We start from the raw sequence: 14,817 nt of genomic DNA, 5'->3' as shown, positions 1-14,817 counted from the left end.
TAATTAAAAATAAGAAATAAGTGCCGATTCGCAAAGGTGTTAAAAGTATTCACATCTATGACTCAAGTAGAAGTATAGCTAATAGGGTTTAAAAATATTTCTGTAGAAGTAGAAGTCCCAACTCAACTAAAAGCATAGAAGCACTGGATATAAAACTACTTAAAGTGCCCCCCATTACTATAATTATATAGTATGATGTTAATATTGAAAAAAAATGGGATTGTCTGTTTCACCCATATATATATGTCAATTGAAAACAAACCATTTAGTAAAATACAAATATATTAAAGGTTCATATAGGTGCAATACTGAGCATCAACATGGGTTTCATGGAGGAGAAAATCTGATGTCTGGTTGCCTAAAACTTCAGACATATTATCAATAAGCTTTTCAAAATTAATGTCTAATCCTAGCGATTAATCAAAACATTACTCGGGTAGGCAATTTAAGACAAAAAAGACTAATGTTTTTTTTTTCTTTTTTTTCATTGACAAGTCAGAATTAAAACAAGCTGAAATGCAATAGAAGTAATGAGACTATTTTCAAAATGTAAGGAGCAAAAAGTACATATAATCATATGAAAATGTAAAGAGTAGAAGTAAAAAGTAGGATAAAAGATACATCACTAAAGTATAGATAACCAAAATTTCTACTTAAGTAAGGTAACAAAGTATGTGTACTTGGTTACTTGACACCTCTGGCGATGCGACAGATTTGCCGCCTTAAGGTGGTGGAAAGTTGATTTATACCAGTGACCCGGAGGGTTATGTTGTCTCAGACTGAGGGGGACTTAAAAATCTCAATATGACAGACCAGGATAAAACCTGAACCTCGCTCAGAATAGGGAGACCGTCGCACCCATGCCTCGCTCGGCTGCATCTCTGATTAATACTCCACTTGTACGGCCTGTCAGTTTAGGTGGACGGCCACGTCATAACTGAAAATGTTTAAAAATCTCATCAAAAACTGTCATTTTTAAAGGTGAGTGTTGAAACGTGACTTGCCAGGTATCTCTCCGTGGACACGCTGACGAGAATGAGATCATCTCCAATGCGGACTTTCTCTCCCTCGGATCTCTGCTTGGATGCAGGATGAATTGTCCACCAGCAGGCTTCTCCTACAGAGACAAACGCGTTGAAAAACTCAACTATGCGGATTAGGTGGAACCTGAAAGCTTGAGCAGTGCCGTTAATAAATGCCTTCATATGAAAGCAATTTTATTAGCAGTCGTTGTGCAAAAGGTGATGCGTCTGATAATTCTTCAATTCACTAACTACATACAGCAGTTATATATCCAAAATATTAAGTATTTATTCCATCTCAGGGTTAATTCAAGCTGATTCATACGCATTCAGTGCTTGTTAGTCATACTGTACCTATTGAATCTTCTTGTAGTCCGACATCAAATGACAGCTTGTCTGTCAGAGACCTTGATGTCTTCAAACAGGTCAAGTACTGGTGAGTGAAAAATGAATTAGTGTTGGGTCAAAGGAAATGGAGCTCTGAGGGCTTCTCAGCTCATCAAAATATGAAGTAAATTTGATGCAAATTTAAAAATATTAAGGTTTTAGGAGGTGGGATGTGACATTTTAGTGCTGCATAATCAGTGTATTAATTTATTAGTCAAGTAAATTAATTCAGTAACCAACTTACTGTGTCAACCTATCAATAACAATACAGTGGAAAAGGCTCCTGTTTTCTTTTAATGTTTCTGTTTCTAAGCAGACTTTCTCACAGTCTTAAAAAAAAAAATTTGAAGCAAATTGGAGTCCTTTTACCCGACCGGGACATCAACTTGTGCAAAGCGAGCTTGAAAAATAGAGAAAAGTAGGAACAAGGAGGACAGAGGAAGAAGTATCAGACCTCGTAAACAGTTTCCACTGCTGATGAATAGGGATCAAATTTTATGTGTTTTGGTCATAAAGAAAAAAAAAAGAGCTTTGAGATGATCTGAAAGAAGAAAAATCCTTCAGCGGATCGTGTACTTTAAGCTAGTCTGCAGAACACTCTGATCGTCCATTTTAGAAGCGTTTACATTCCTGAAGTATTTCTGGATAAGAGTCAAGGGGCTTATAAGACAAAAAAAGACATTAACTTGCAATAGTCAACCATTGGACACAAAAACCAAAGAGAAACTTTAAAAAAAACCTTCAGAATGCCAGTGGATTTTACTCGAGACCATTTTAAAAGATTACAAGAAAGTCCCCCCCCCCCCCTTGGAAACAAAAGAGAAAAGAAAGCTGTCTCAAGACTTTTTTACATTACTGAACTCAAGAATATTCTGAGGTTTTGTTGAGTTAATAAAAATAAGCATCAGTAATCATCAAAGGGCAATCCATCTCTATCTTCGTTAATGTAATGCTGATACTCACCATGCCACTGAAGGAGTGACGTAAGAGGATGGCGTGACCGTAGAGCAGGGTCCGGTGTCCACCTCCCTGAACCGCCTGGCGAGAAACAAACATTTACGTCATGACTGGGGTTCCTAAAAAAATCAGGATCCTGCTGATGTACAGGAGGGGAAATAGATACTTGATCGTAGGGCTGCACCTTGTTAGGAACACATGATAGAATTACCAAAGGTTGTGATAATGCTGCGAATTGCAATAAACAAATAAGTAACAAGTGTTATGTCCTTGTGCTTTGGGTTAATAGTGGATGCCAGATAATGAGTAGTCTATCCACCTACTGAAAAAAAAATATATACATTAATTTCCATCTCAATAACAAGGTTTTATTGAAACGACTTAGCTGAATTTTCTTCCTAACTTTACAACCTTACCGGCTCTTTTTATGTTGCATTAAATTACGAGTGTCACTAAATATTTTACCAGGCAAAGACATACTGGTACTCAAAAAGAATATAGCTAGCATTTATCTGTATTAAATACAGTGATATTGCAAGAACAACACATGTTGTGCAGCCCTACTTGATTCCGTATTAATTTTGTAGGTTTGCTCACTTGAAAACAAGAACGGTCTCAAATTTTCATGGGTTTTCATTTTAACGTGGAGAGACAGAATATCAAGCAAAAAATCCAGAAAGGACACATCCCATACAGTTAAAATTGCAACTGCATGTTGTTGCATTAAATGGGTATTCGATACCCTACCATTTAGCCAGAGATCTTGCTCTCACAGAACGGTAAGTGCTCAGGTGGAAAACAAATAATCAATTAATCCTAACAGACACTCCTGAGCTCACATCTAACCACACACATTAATTTCTTCCATTTCTACCTCTTTAACACCATGGGCAATGCCAAACAGCTGTATTAGGACTTCAAGGTCAAGATAGCAGATCTGCACAACTCTGGAATGAGCTACAAGTCCATTAGCATGACGACGAGCGAGAAGGTGACTACTGCTGGTGTAATTTATCTAGAATGAGAGAAATTTACAATCACCATCAATTACCCTCTGTCTGTAGCTTTATAAAAGATCTGTCCTGATTGGGTAAGGGTGACAAAGGAAAAGGTGATGTATTAGTCTTTAACCTTCACAGAAGAAGCTCATAATTATCCTGGATGCAGTTGGGACTGTAGTCTCCTAGAGCACCATTGACAGTAGTTTGTGGTCAAATGGTACAAGACAATTTCTAACTTCAAATTTGCCTAACAATCCTTTTGAAGTCAGAACCCAGAGAAATGTTTGTGGATGGGTTCTCCTCCAAGTTTAAATTGAAGTTTCAGGAGAATCAAATACATATTTTTCCCAGTGAACTAATTTTAATCTGTTATGCAACGGAGATGTTCTTGATTTTTGGTTGGCATTCTACCTTCATGTTAAAATGATATTGCCATAATGAGTATAAACTTATTCTCTTGTCAATTGAGCAAACGTACAGAGTGAAAAACGTATTCCCCCCCACCCCACCGTAACATGTGCATTGCAAGTTAATATCTTCCACTTCACCTTTGTGTGAGATATTAAGTCCGAGTTGCCATTACTTTACATCTTCTGAGCAGTGGCGGCTTGGCAATAGGGGGCGCTAAGGTGTCGCCCCCCATCAAAATTGCAGGAAAAATGTTTAGACACAGTAATAATAAATTGCTAAATAGAAATTAATCATTGCATCTCTCATAAAATTTATCTGGCTTTGGATTTTTAAGTATTTCCGTTCCATTCTGGGTTTATTTCTGGATATCCTTTTTTGCGTAGGCCTCCTGATTTTACTGTTCAGTGCTGAGGGGCGCCGGGCAAATCAAGCTCTCTGTACGCTCTTACACTTTTGTCTTCCATGTGACTTCATGCCGATCTCTAATTGGTTAAAAATTATCCTCAGGGAGCAGCTCTCTGGGCCTGTGGCCAATCAGTGCCTTTTGTGTCATTCTTCATTCATTCATTCAGATTAAATCATATGTGTCAAAGTCATGCTGTGACGCCTGGATCTGCTGACATGAATGAGTCTCAAACATACAAAGGCCAACGGAAGAGTCAGACAATAACAACAAGACAGAAGAAAATGGTGCAGAGATAGAAAATTGTTATTTATTTACAAAATAATTTCACAAAGCTTTTTTTGCTGCAGGAGAAAAAGCGGATAAAAGAAACATAAACCCGATGGACCTGACTTGCACATCCAGCAGCAGGAAAGTGACCATGGATAGATTTATGTTCATGTAAGGATTATTTTTTATGTGGTAATCTCCGACCTCTGGTGCGCCCCCAACCCCCCAGCCGCCACTGCTTCCGAGTAAAGTCTATGAAACTCTGGGGGTTGTAATTTTGGGACTTCAAAGTGCAAGCAGCAAACAGGAGAACTAACAAGAATACACACAATTATACGCACAATTAAAGTGAAAAAACGAACACAAATACATTACCACACTTAACGGCGATACATACTCTGCAAGAACAGAAGTTTGTTCATTTACCCGAGGCTGCAAGATCTAGAACAAAAAGGTCCTTCTGTCGTCGACATTTCGTACTCGACAAGAACTCAAGTGCAGAACTCCGGGGAGGTCTTCGTTCGTCTTTCCCACTGCAGCACACCACCTTCACGTTTCTCCGACACCAGAAAAGGCAAAGATTTCTGACCGGAATACTGGTCAAGAACAGGCCGCAAGAACCGGGGTCGCAAGACCAAGAAGAAGTCAATTCGGTCTTGCAGCCCTGGGAGAGAACAGCGACGTCTCTGTTCTTGCGGAGTGTGTACGGGCCTTTAGACGGTTCATTCTTGTGATTAACAAGAATAAGTACAACAAACACCAGGCAAACACCTGAGAAAATGTTGGGAAATGTTATGCAAAAAAGAACAAAGTGGGGGGTTTCATCATGGCCAAACACATACATGGGCACCTACCTTTTTAATTAACCTCTAGCAGCAGGGTGAAGAAGGATACATGATGAAACGCATAAACACTAGAACACTAGACACATGGCGTTCATGTGAAGTGTCTACGATTTTGCTTCCATTTGAATTAAATGTTTGATTTGATTTCTTGTTTTAAAAAACGTAATTCAGGCACCTGATTTATTGCTTTTCTGTAAGGGTAAACAGTATTATAAAACTCAAATAGCATCTAATTACTTTCATACTTATAAGCGCGTATATGTTTGATGCTAAAGTCCTACTTAAAGGAAACCAAAGGGAAACCCAGAGGGTTTCATAAGTCTAAATCTAATTAAGTAATTTGTGGTCTCTTCAGTCTTCAAGGCTTGTTTGGAGCGGGCGAAAACAGGAAGTGGAGGGTTTGATCAAAACAAGATGGGAGGGAGCTATCTAGCAACAGCTGAGAAGGAAAGGACGAGGGAGGAGGTAATTCTGTAATCCAGGCTTTCTGCCATGTTGAAAAATGGTTGCCAGGAACTGCAGTGACCTTTTGACGTGTTGGCCATCTCACTGCCAAACACAATCCTGGACATGTAGAGCGAGGTTTGTGCTCATAAGTTTGTGTGCGCCTCTAACTCAGCAGCTGGTTGGATCATTGCTGCATACAAAACTTTTTAAACAGGGCGTTTTGTTTTGGTCCATTATTCTTCAAGTCAGGAACTCTACTTAAAATGAATCCAGCCACATAAACAGTCACTTTACTATCCTATCCTGAACAACGAAGGCAAAGGAAACACCGACTGCTGCGTAAAGGACATTTTTCAGTCAAACATCTATCAAGTCTTCTCTAGAAACTCAAATCATGAACAAAACTTGCACTTTTCGGTCAAAACTAAGACTGGAGCTCATATAAATGTGGGTTTATGCAAATCAAGTACATTTACCCATTTGCTTGTCATTCATCATAATCCCCAAGGGCGGATAGTTGTTTCTCCCTCTAAGTGAGTTCTTAACTTCTTCCTTCTTTAAGTAATTTCGTCCTTAATTTATTAATTAGGCCCTTAATTCTAAATGCTGTTCTTTCCTTCTTACATTCCTGTCGTTATTACTGCATTTTGTACTTCCTTCTACAACTCCCTTACACAACCGTCTTTCATTTTCCCCATCCATCTCCATTCCTTTCCTTCCTCAGTTTTTATTCTCACTTGATTATTTATTTAATCCCCTCCTTGTTTCTGCAACTCTTTCCTCGGTTAAACATTCTCTCCCTCCCAACATTTTGTGAAAATGAGATGTGTTTGGAACCAGGCTGCATTCAGAATCTGACTAAAGTGAATCCACCCCTCAAATTTGTGTAAACGCTTTATAAAATCTCTTAATGGGGCCGAGACTGAAAATATTTCAGTTCAATACGATAAAAAGAGGTCAGCGTCCAGCTTGTGTAGCACTATGAATCGGCTGCACCATCATAGTAGGTTCAAATTGTGTCCAATTAGCCATTTTCCTTCCCTGGTGTCATGTGACTCGTTAGTGTTACAATGTTTCAGGTGTAAATGGGGAGCAGGTGTGTTAAATTTGGTGTTATCGTTCTCACACGCTCTCATACATGTCACAAAGTTCAACATGGCTCACAACTGTCTAAGGATCTGAAAAAAAAAAAAAAGAAATCCACTGCTGCTCTAAATAAAGACGGGCTATGCTGTAAGATGATTGCCAACACCCTGAAACTGAGCTGCAGCACGGTGGCTTTACAGGACAGGTTCTGCTCAGAGCAGACCTCGCCATAGTCGACCAAAGAAGTTGAACCTTAAATCCAGAGGGCGTCTTTTAAAGAAAGAAACCCACATATGATATATATATATATATATATATATATATATATATATATATATATATATATATATATATATATATATATATATATATATATATATATATATATATATAAAATGGATGGTGAGCTATTTAAAATAAATTGCCTAATTAATATTTTTGTAGACTATCAAGTAAATTATTCAATGTGAATTTTATGAATTAAGAATGTTGCATATTGTTTTTGGATGTTTGTCTGTTTTGATTAGCATTGTGGTGGTTTATGTTTTGTTTAATGTTGTTTGCAATTTGTAATGATTTTGAGTGTTTTGTGTGTACCTCACGGGCTGCTGTAGATAATGAGGGCGGGCTCTATAAAAGCTGGTACAATCATTGTGCCAATGAATGGCTTGAACTGTCAAATGTGTAACCAAGAAATCAACATCGTATTCCCCAGTGAAAGCAGCGAGGTACGTTTTTGTTTGTTTGTATTTTGTTGTTTGGTAAGTTTGTTTTGTATTCTAATATTTTTATATGTTTTAGTTTTCACGGTGACTTTGGTGACTGAGAGACTGTGTACCTTTGGTGACTGTGATGGATCTTCATCAAAGAAAATAAAACGCTAAAATCACCCGTCGAGACCGGCTGAATAATTAAAGTACTGGGGAGCTGCTACAATATATATATATATATATATATATATATATATATATATATATATAGTGTCCTATGGCACAAGTGTTGCTGGAGAGGATGAAAGGGTGGGTGGGTGGTCAGCATGTGTAACGAGATAAAATATTGTAAAGAAATAAGAGAGATGGACTCACTTTTGTGAGATACTGTATTTAATTCTTTAATTGTTTGTGCATGTGAACCCCCTGAAATCAAAGCTGATTTCAGAATATTTATTCTTTTGGTTAGAGATCAAACTCAGAGAAAACAGAGCAGCACTCTCAGACAAAGAACCAATGTCTCCGCCGAGTTGTTCATCAGTTCGACTTTTTGTCTGATTAAATTGTCACAATCTTTTAAGTAATGCAGCTAAGAGGGAATAAAAAAAAAAACGTTTTTCTGACCGAAAAAGAAGCAAACGTTCAATTTTAAATGCTTCGACATTTTGCACACTGAACTAAAGGGGTCAGGCTACACAGTCACTCATGTAAACAAAGTAAAACAACAATGCATCTATTTCAAGATTGCCATAATTTTTTTAATTTCACTGGAATTAATGACAAGTTAACTAAAAGTTTCCAGAAAGTCTTCGAGAAATGGAACATGTCAAGTGAGCTGAATGCTAAATTTGTAATCTCGTTGACGTATACCCATGACTTCCGAGAGTTAGTTTATTCAACATGTCATGAGAAATGTACCAGTATAAGGCTAAGATGTCACTTAATGTAGATTCAGTCACATCCCTATTGATTGGATGAATAATATTCAACAAATGCCTCTATGACAGTCGAGAAATAGGCATTACATTGAGTGAAAGTGCTCGAAGCTCGGCCCCTTCAATTAGCAGTCTGTCATGCACACTGGCAACATGATGGATGAGCAAACTGATGGACCTACCCATTTTTCATGGTCGGCTTTCTAGCAAAAAAACAAATACAAGTGGAAAGAATGTGTTACTGGGATGGACGGTGGTCGATTACACAAGTTTGAGCAACAAAAGGGAAGAAATGGGCCCTTACAGCGGGAACTAGGGGGGGATGATTTATTAGCCGTGTTGTCAGAGAGTTTGTATTCTAGCCAACATCATGTTGTCTTGCCAAACAAGGCCAGCCAACAGTGTTGCACCGTGGAGCACAAAACAAATCTGCTACCCAGGCTAATAACAATGCAGGCCCAATTCCCCGGCGGAGACGACCAAGCAGTGTACAACATAAGATACTTAAAGAGCCGTCTGTGCCAGAGGGCGATGTTGTGCATGAAAGGACAAATGTGGTTACAGCAACCCAGAAAAACATGCATTTTTTTTTTTTTTTTAGAAAATATTGCAAGTACTTTTATACCCAATTTAGCACTTGAGTTCCTGTACTTTTCACATCTGTCCTTGTGAAAACAACAAAATAGGGTAATTTAGATTCTTTGTTCCTAGAATACCAGTGGTCTCTCTCTAAAGTATCCAGTAACAAGTTGGCTCAGTTGGTGAGAATGCTGTAAAATTTTTATTAGACCACGTGTATCCAGTAGGAACTGTGGGCTTTTTCTCCAAAAAAACAAAAAAAAAACAAATTTACACAAGCAACACCAAGCAACTTATTCCAAATATTGAGCTACTATAAGAAGTAAGCATTGTTTTCTCTTTGTTTTCCCAGAACGAATTATAAGAAAAGAGATCTCAAATTAACGTCCCATATCATGATTCTACCACTTAAATGTATAGCTGATTGTTTGACGTACGTAAATGTGATAAAACAATGGTAAGCAAGGCACGGGTCAGTTTCTTCTATTGAAGCTTTAAAATATTTCAGCTTCAAACCCACTGAAACTTTTCGTCATACCTTTCCTGCAATATTTAAAGTAAATGAAAAGAGATTCCAGTGAAAGTGTCATTGTCGTTTAAAAACACCCAGACCCGCCCCTCCCCCACCCTTTTCTGTGCAGTGCTTGTCCCCTGGTTAAAAGCAGTGTATTACACTTTCCTCTCATCTACAAGACAGACAAATTTAGCTGCTTAGAAATATTTATGATTGTGAAACTAAAGGAAAGCCCTCATATCTGCCTTATCAAACTAAAACTGTAAAGCAGCGGATTGCAGGCTTGCTACCTGTAACGATATCCCAACTAATTCAATCAGGAAATATCAATTTGTTATATAATGTGTCAAGATATGGAGTCCATCATGGCCATAACATAATAACTGTGAACTGACTTTTACTAGATATTTCTACCCAAACAGAACATTCACCCAAAATATTTAACAGTGGTTGTTATAGTAGCTCATTGTTAACAATGACTCCTCTGTGGTGAGAACAGAAGATCAGCAGGATTCAAGATACCGCCCTTGTCTTTCTCTGAGCCTCCAGATCTATTTTTGCTGCAGGGATGCACTGCAAAAATAGAACTAAGAATAAGTACACTTTTCTTGAAATGAATTTATTTGCCCTTGATTTGAGCAGGTAAATAATACTATTTGCCAATGGAATAAGGTTGTTGCACTTAAAATAGGAACAATTCATCTTCATCCTCTTATTTCAAGTACAGTATGTCTAATTATCTTATTTTAGGGGTAAAAATACTCATTCCATTGGCAAATAATCTTATTTACCTGCTCAAATCAAGGGCAAATACATTCATTTCAAGAAAATTGTGCTTATTTTTAGTTCTCTTTTTGCAGTGTGTGTGTCGACAGAAGAATTTACAGAAAGATTCCCTGCAGAACCAAAAGGTTTGGGAAGCCTGGAGTATTCATCAAACATACGTAGGCTGTCCAAAAAGTCTACAAAATCAAGTTTGGATCTACTGAAGGAAGATATTTTCCACATGTTATTAAGTACAAATATTAAATCTGATTTGTCATTTTGGAGCCTAATGCATCTAAGAGACATCTAATTGTATTTTTTCTGAGAGCCGGGACTGTTCAGGGGACTGAGGCACAAAGATCGAATTAAATAAACAGGTAAATAGCAGCAAAGTCCCAGAAGACCTTCAAAAAGCCTGGAAAAGTATTGATTAGAGTCCCCCAAACATCATTAGGGAGATCCAATTCTTGTCAAACAAAGAATAGAATGACTTAAAACCTTTTCACAGTACCATGTGCAAATAATTAGTTATAACACCTGTTAAATCCTTTGGCTCAAGCAAACCAGTTTGTGTCGAGACAACCTATACATATTTTTAGTGTCCTATTTGGAAATCATTCACACCTTCTTATGACATTTGGTGTTGCACTGAACATGTTGGATGAACCATTTTAAGTTAAATACTCAAGAGATAAGCATTAAACTAACTTTTTTTTTTTTTTCAATTTTCATTTTAAAATTATTGGTTCACCTAATCCATTTGGATAAAATTACTTTTAAAAGCTGAATCTTCGTTTAATCTCCTGTCTTGAAACATCAAATATTAACTCATGTTCTTTAATATCTGACAGCATTTTAAAGATTTGGTTTATGGACAGGAATCAAGGCAGGACCTGGTCCTGATTTAGAAGACTAGAAATATCTCGGAGTTGTCGGACACATTTTCAGCATTTAAATTTAGAAGCTTCTTTATGCAGAATCAGTAGATTTGCACTTCAGGAACTTTAGTCGCTCTGCCTGGAAGAGTTTATTTTTGGATGCATTTGGTAAATGATTTTTCTCGAACATTAGCGTGTCCGCTGATCCTGTCTCACAGTAAACCATAAAGATGGCAGAAAACAGATACTTCAACGGATGACATGGCCGTTGAGGAATAGAAAACTCATATCTTGCAGTAGTTTTAACAGTAGATAATGCACTTACTTATGCAAATGGAAAAAAGGTAAAAGAGTTCATACTGCTTACTTTTTGTTTATTTTTCTTTTTTTACAACCACCGATTTTAGTCTATGTTTATGTAGAGCACAACCAGAAAGTGATAAATAGTTGTGGTTTGGAAGGAAACATCGAAACGTTTTTGATATATATATATATATATATATATATATATATATATATATATATATATATATATATATATTTTGAGCAGAGTGTTGTGCATAAATATTTGGCCATCCTGAGCAAGCCAGAACTTTGCAGAACCAACTTTTGCTCCAAATACAGCTTTATATAATTTCAGGGAATGCCTTTACCAACTTACCAAACCAAGCGAATGGAAACTGGAGCTTTAGTTTTCCTCAATTTAGAACTAGGACTCTATGTAGTCTTTAAGTTTTGAGCGCAAATGGCTGCACTGAATTCTATTTAGGGATGTCAGAGAACGTTTGGCTGAATACAAATGCACAATACACCGTTCAGATTTTATTTTGTAAAAAAAAAAAAAAAAAAAAAAGGTTTGGAAACTATGCATCATTTTTCTTTACACATTGCGATATTTAAACCTCTGTGTTGGTTGAAATGTGTTGTTACAAAGCAAGAACGTGGTACATTACATTCAGGCACTATTTGCATGAAAAATGTGTATACATCAGCAAAGTCATATGAAGGAGAGCAGAGGGTATGAGGGGAAGGGAAGGGCATACTCACCCCTTCGCTGCTCTGCCCAGTGTTTGCCAGCATCTCCTGCAGGGCCCGAACCGACAGGGACTGCTCCAGCACAAAGTTACAAATACACATGTCTGGAGGAACACTCTGCAGGACAGAGGGACAGAAAGGCAAAAGAAGGACAAAGGAGATGAAGCGTTAATTATAAAAGCTGTGAAAAAAAAAGCATCATGGCTGTAAGGTTAAGTAGAAACCAATGTAACAGACTTTTTGGCTTCTTAAATTTCTTCTTATGTTACCTGTGGGGCCTCACTGGGAAAACAGCAGCTACCCCCTCTCACCTTTCTCCTCCGTTATAAAAATGCTTGGTTAAACAACACGAGGCCAACCTGAGACCCAACACTTTAGAGTGAAACTATTTTAGAAACACTTCCATGATTTAAGATGCAAAATTTATGTGGGTGGTATCTGATATGCAAGGAGTGACCTACATAGAAAACATTGGGTGCTTCTAAAGCCAAAAACCTGTGAAAAGCTACAAAAGGCATGATTGTGTTCTGTATTCGTCACTATGGTCTCACACACAGGTTTATGCGATTTATTCAAGCGCAAATATAGACAATATTTATTAACCAATCGATCCATGTGGGTCACTAATCACTGAATTTCTAACTTCTGTAGATAAATATATTTGGAATAATACAATATTGACGCTGTAAACGTGATACATTTTAAAAAAGGCTTAAAATAAGTAATGCAACCAGGTTGAGTCTCTGAAAAAAAATTGAGATCTGAGGATGTGTGGAATAACCTGCAAATTAAAGGTAGTCCATTTTTCAAACTTTAAATGTTTGAGGAGTTTCAAATACTGAATATATACCGTAATGCTTTATTTTAGATGACACCAGATATATGTACACACCAACTAATTAAACTAGCATGTTGACGTCACATATCTAAATTTATCCTGATTTCTCTCTAGTGGACTGTATTAAAACAGAGTTCCCATAATGTAAAACTATAAAAAAAAATATAAAAAAATATAAGAAAATATAAAACAAACATGGAAACACAACTGGGAATGCATATTCATATTTCCTGGTTAACATGGTGCTTAAACAAGCAACACTTCCAATGTTGGAAAATATGTATCATAGAGATACACTGTGTCGTAAGTTCGACACATCTGTGCTTTCATAGGATTTTGAAAGCTCATAGTCAGATGAAAAACTCAAAACTTCTGGACTGTTCACTAAACTTGTAGAACAGTAGCTGCAGAAATAGCTGAGAATATGAAAGCAAACTGATCTGACAGCCCTGTTTGTCTACCCTGGGGAAGAGGGCACACTTGTCTGTGTGTTATTGATGTGTTTCTGCTCCAAGACATGTACTTTAAGGGAATTAATAACCTCAAAAGCCTGTAGTCCGTTCTGTAAACACACGCTATAAATCACACAGCGGCATGACGAAGGGAAACACTAAAGCATGGAGGTCAATGAGCTCACAGGATTTAAGATGGGAAGTGGCTGTCTAGAATATTATAGTTATATTCAGACAAGGGAGAAAATAGGTCTCTTTTCAGATCTTTTAATAAAAGACAAGTTTACACACACACACACACACACACACACACACACACACACACACACACTACCTCAGAAAATCTGACAAAAAAAATAACAGATTTATCAGTCAATACCTTTTTTCACAGGTTGACAAGGTGCTTTGCTTGAAAGATTTTAAGATTAACTTTCAGCAATATCAAGGTCATGAATAAAACAGTTTTTAGAGTTACGGCACTTTTAAAAGCTATAAAAGTCTGGACCAAACAAGTTTGCACCAAGATCATATCATTTGTTCATTAACTACTGTTCTTAAAATGATCGGGATGTTTTTGATGGAGGTAAAATCCAGATCCTCCAAAGTTATATATTACGAAATATCACAGTTTTACACAAAGTCTAATGTTTCCCATGACTATATAAAGTTCACATTTAAGTAAAAATGCACTAAAGAGCCAAAGTGACAATGTACTTATCATCAAAAGGTTTTATTTCAAATCAAACACCTGCTGAAAACTCTCAGTAGAGAGCAGACATGCCTCTTATCCATGAAGAACCCAAACTTCACAATTTTCTTCTGAAAAAACCTAAATCTGTGTCACCGTCAGTGCTAAAACACCTTCATTAGGTGCAAACATAGCAACCTAAAAATAGATAGATGGGAAACAGGCAGGATTTAAAAAAAAAAAACATACGAAAAGAATGAAACAATTACGACCCAATAGATGTAAAAGACTCACTAGACGTTGGGAGCAAAAACAGATGAGGAGAGCAAGCTGAGAACTGTGGTGCCTCCCTAGAAAACTGAAACTGAGGAGAGCAATGATACACAGGTGGGAACAAGCAAGGTGAACAATCAGGGCAACCAGGAAGTGACACACAGGGAAGTCTACTTTCAAAATAAAACTATAAAATAAATAAACACATACTGCTGTAAACCATTTTTTAGCCATTAATAAATCAAAAGTTAAAGCAGTAAACTCTAGATCCAGCTTAAATCCATAAGCAATACCATGGCTTTTTTAAATTATTTTTATTTG

At 37.1% G+C, this 14,817-nt stretch overlaps 1 protein-coding gene across 4 annotated transcripts in view; it reads right to left on the bottom strand.

Annotated features, from left to right (window-relative positions):
• The window catches only part of ryr3 (ryanodine receptor 3), a 155,828-nt gene that overhangs the window by 119,231 nt on the left and 21,780 nt on the right, over positions 1-14,817 (bottom strand). For 2 of the 4 annotated variants that reach the window (XM_036147246.1, XM_036147247.1), the window contains exons 3-7: positions 12,258-12,362; positions 8,657-8,677; positions 2,373-2,447; positions 1,377-1,455; positions 1,005-1,117 (exon numbers count right to left, since the gene is read on the bottom strand). In XM_036147246.1, coding sequence (XP_036003139.1) covers positions 1,005-1,117; positions 1,377-1,455; positions 2,373-2,447; positions 8,657-8,677; positions 12,258-12,362 — 393 coding nt within the window. The remainder of the gene's footprint in view (positions 1-1,004; positions 1,118-1,376; positions 1,456-2,372; positions 2,448-8,656; positions 8,678-12,257; positions 12,363-14,817) is intronic. The other 2 variants (XM_036147248.1, XM_036147249.1) reach the window with 1 other exon arrangement.

Source organism: Fundulus heteroclitus, chromosome 15 (genome assembly GCF_011125445.2).
Source record: "Fundulus heteroclitus isolate FHET01 chromosome 15, MU-UCD_Fhet_4.1, whole genome shotgun sequence".
NCBI classification, from domain to species: domain Eukaryota; kingdom Metazoa; phylum Chordata; class Actinopteri; order Cyprinodontiformes; family Fundulidae; genus Fundulus; species Fundulus heteroclitus.
Note: the sequence above shows the minus strand (reverse complement) of the source record. Positions and strands in the feature narration are given on the sequence as shown.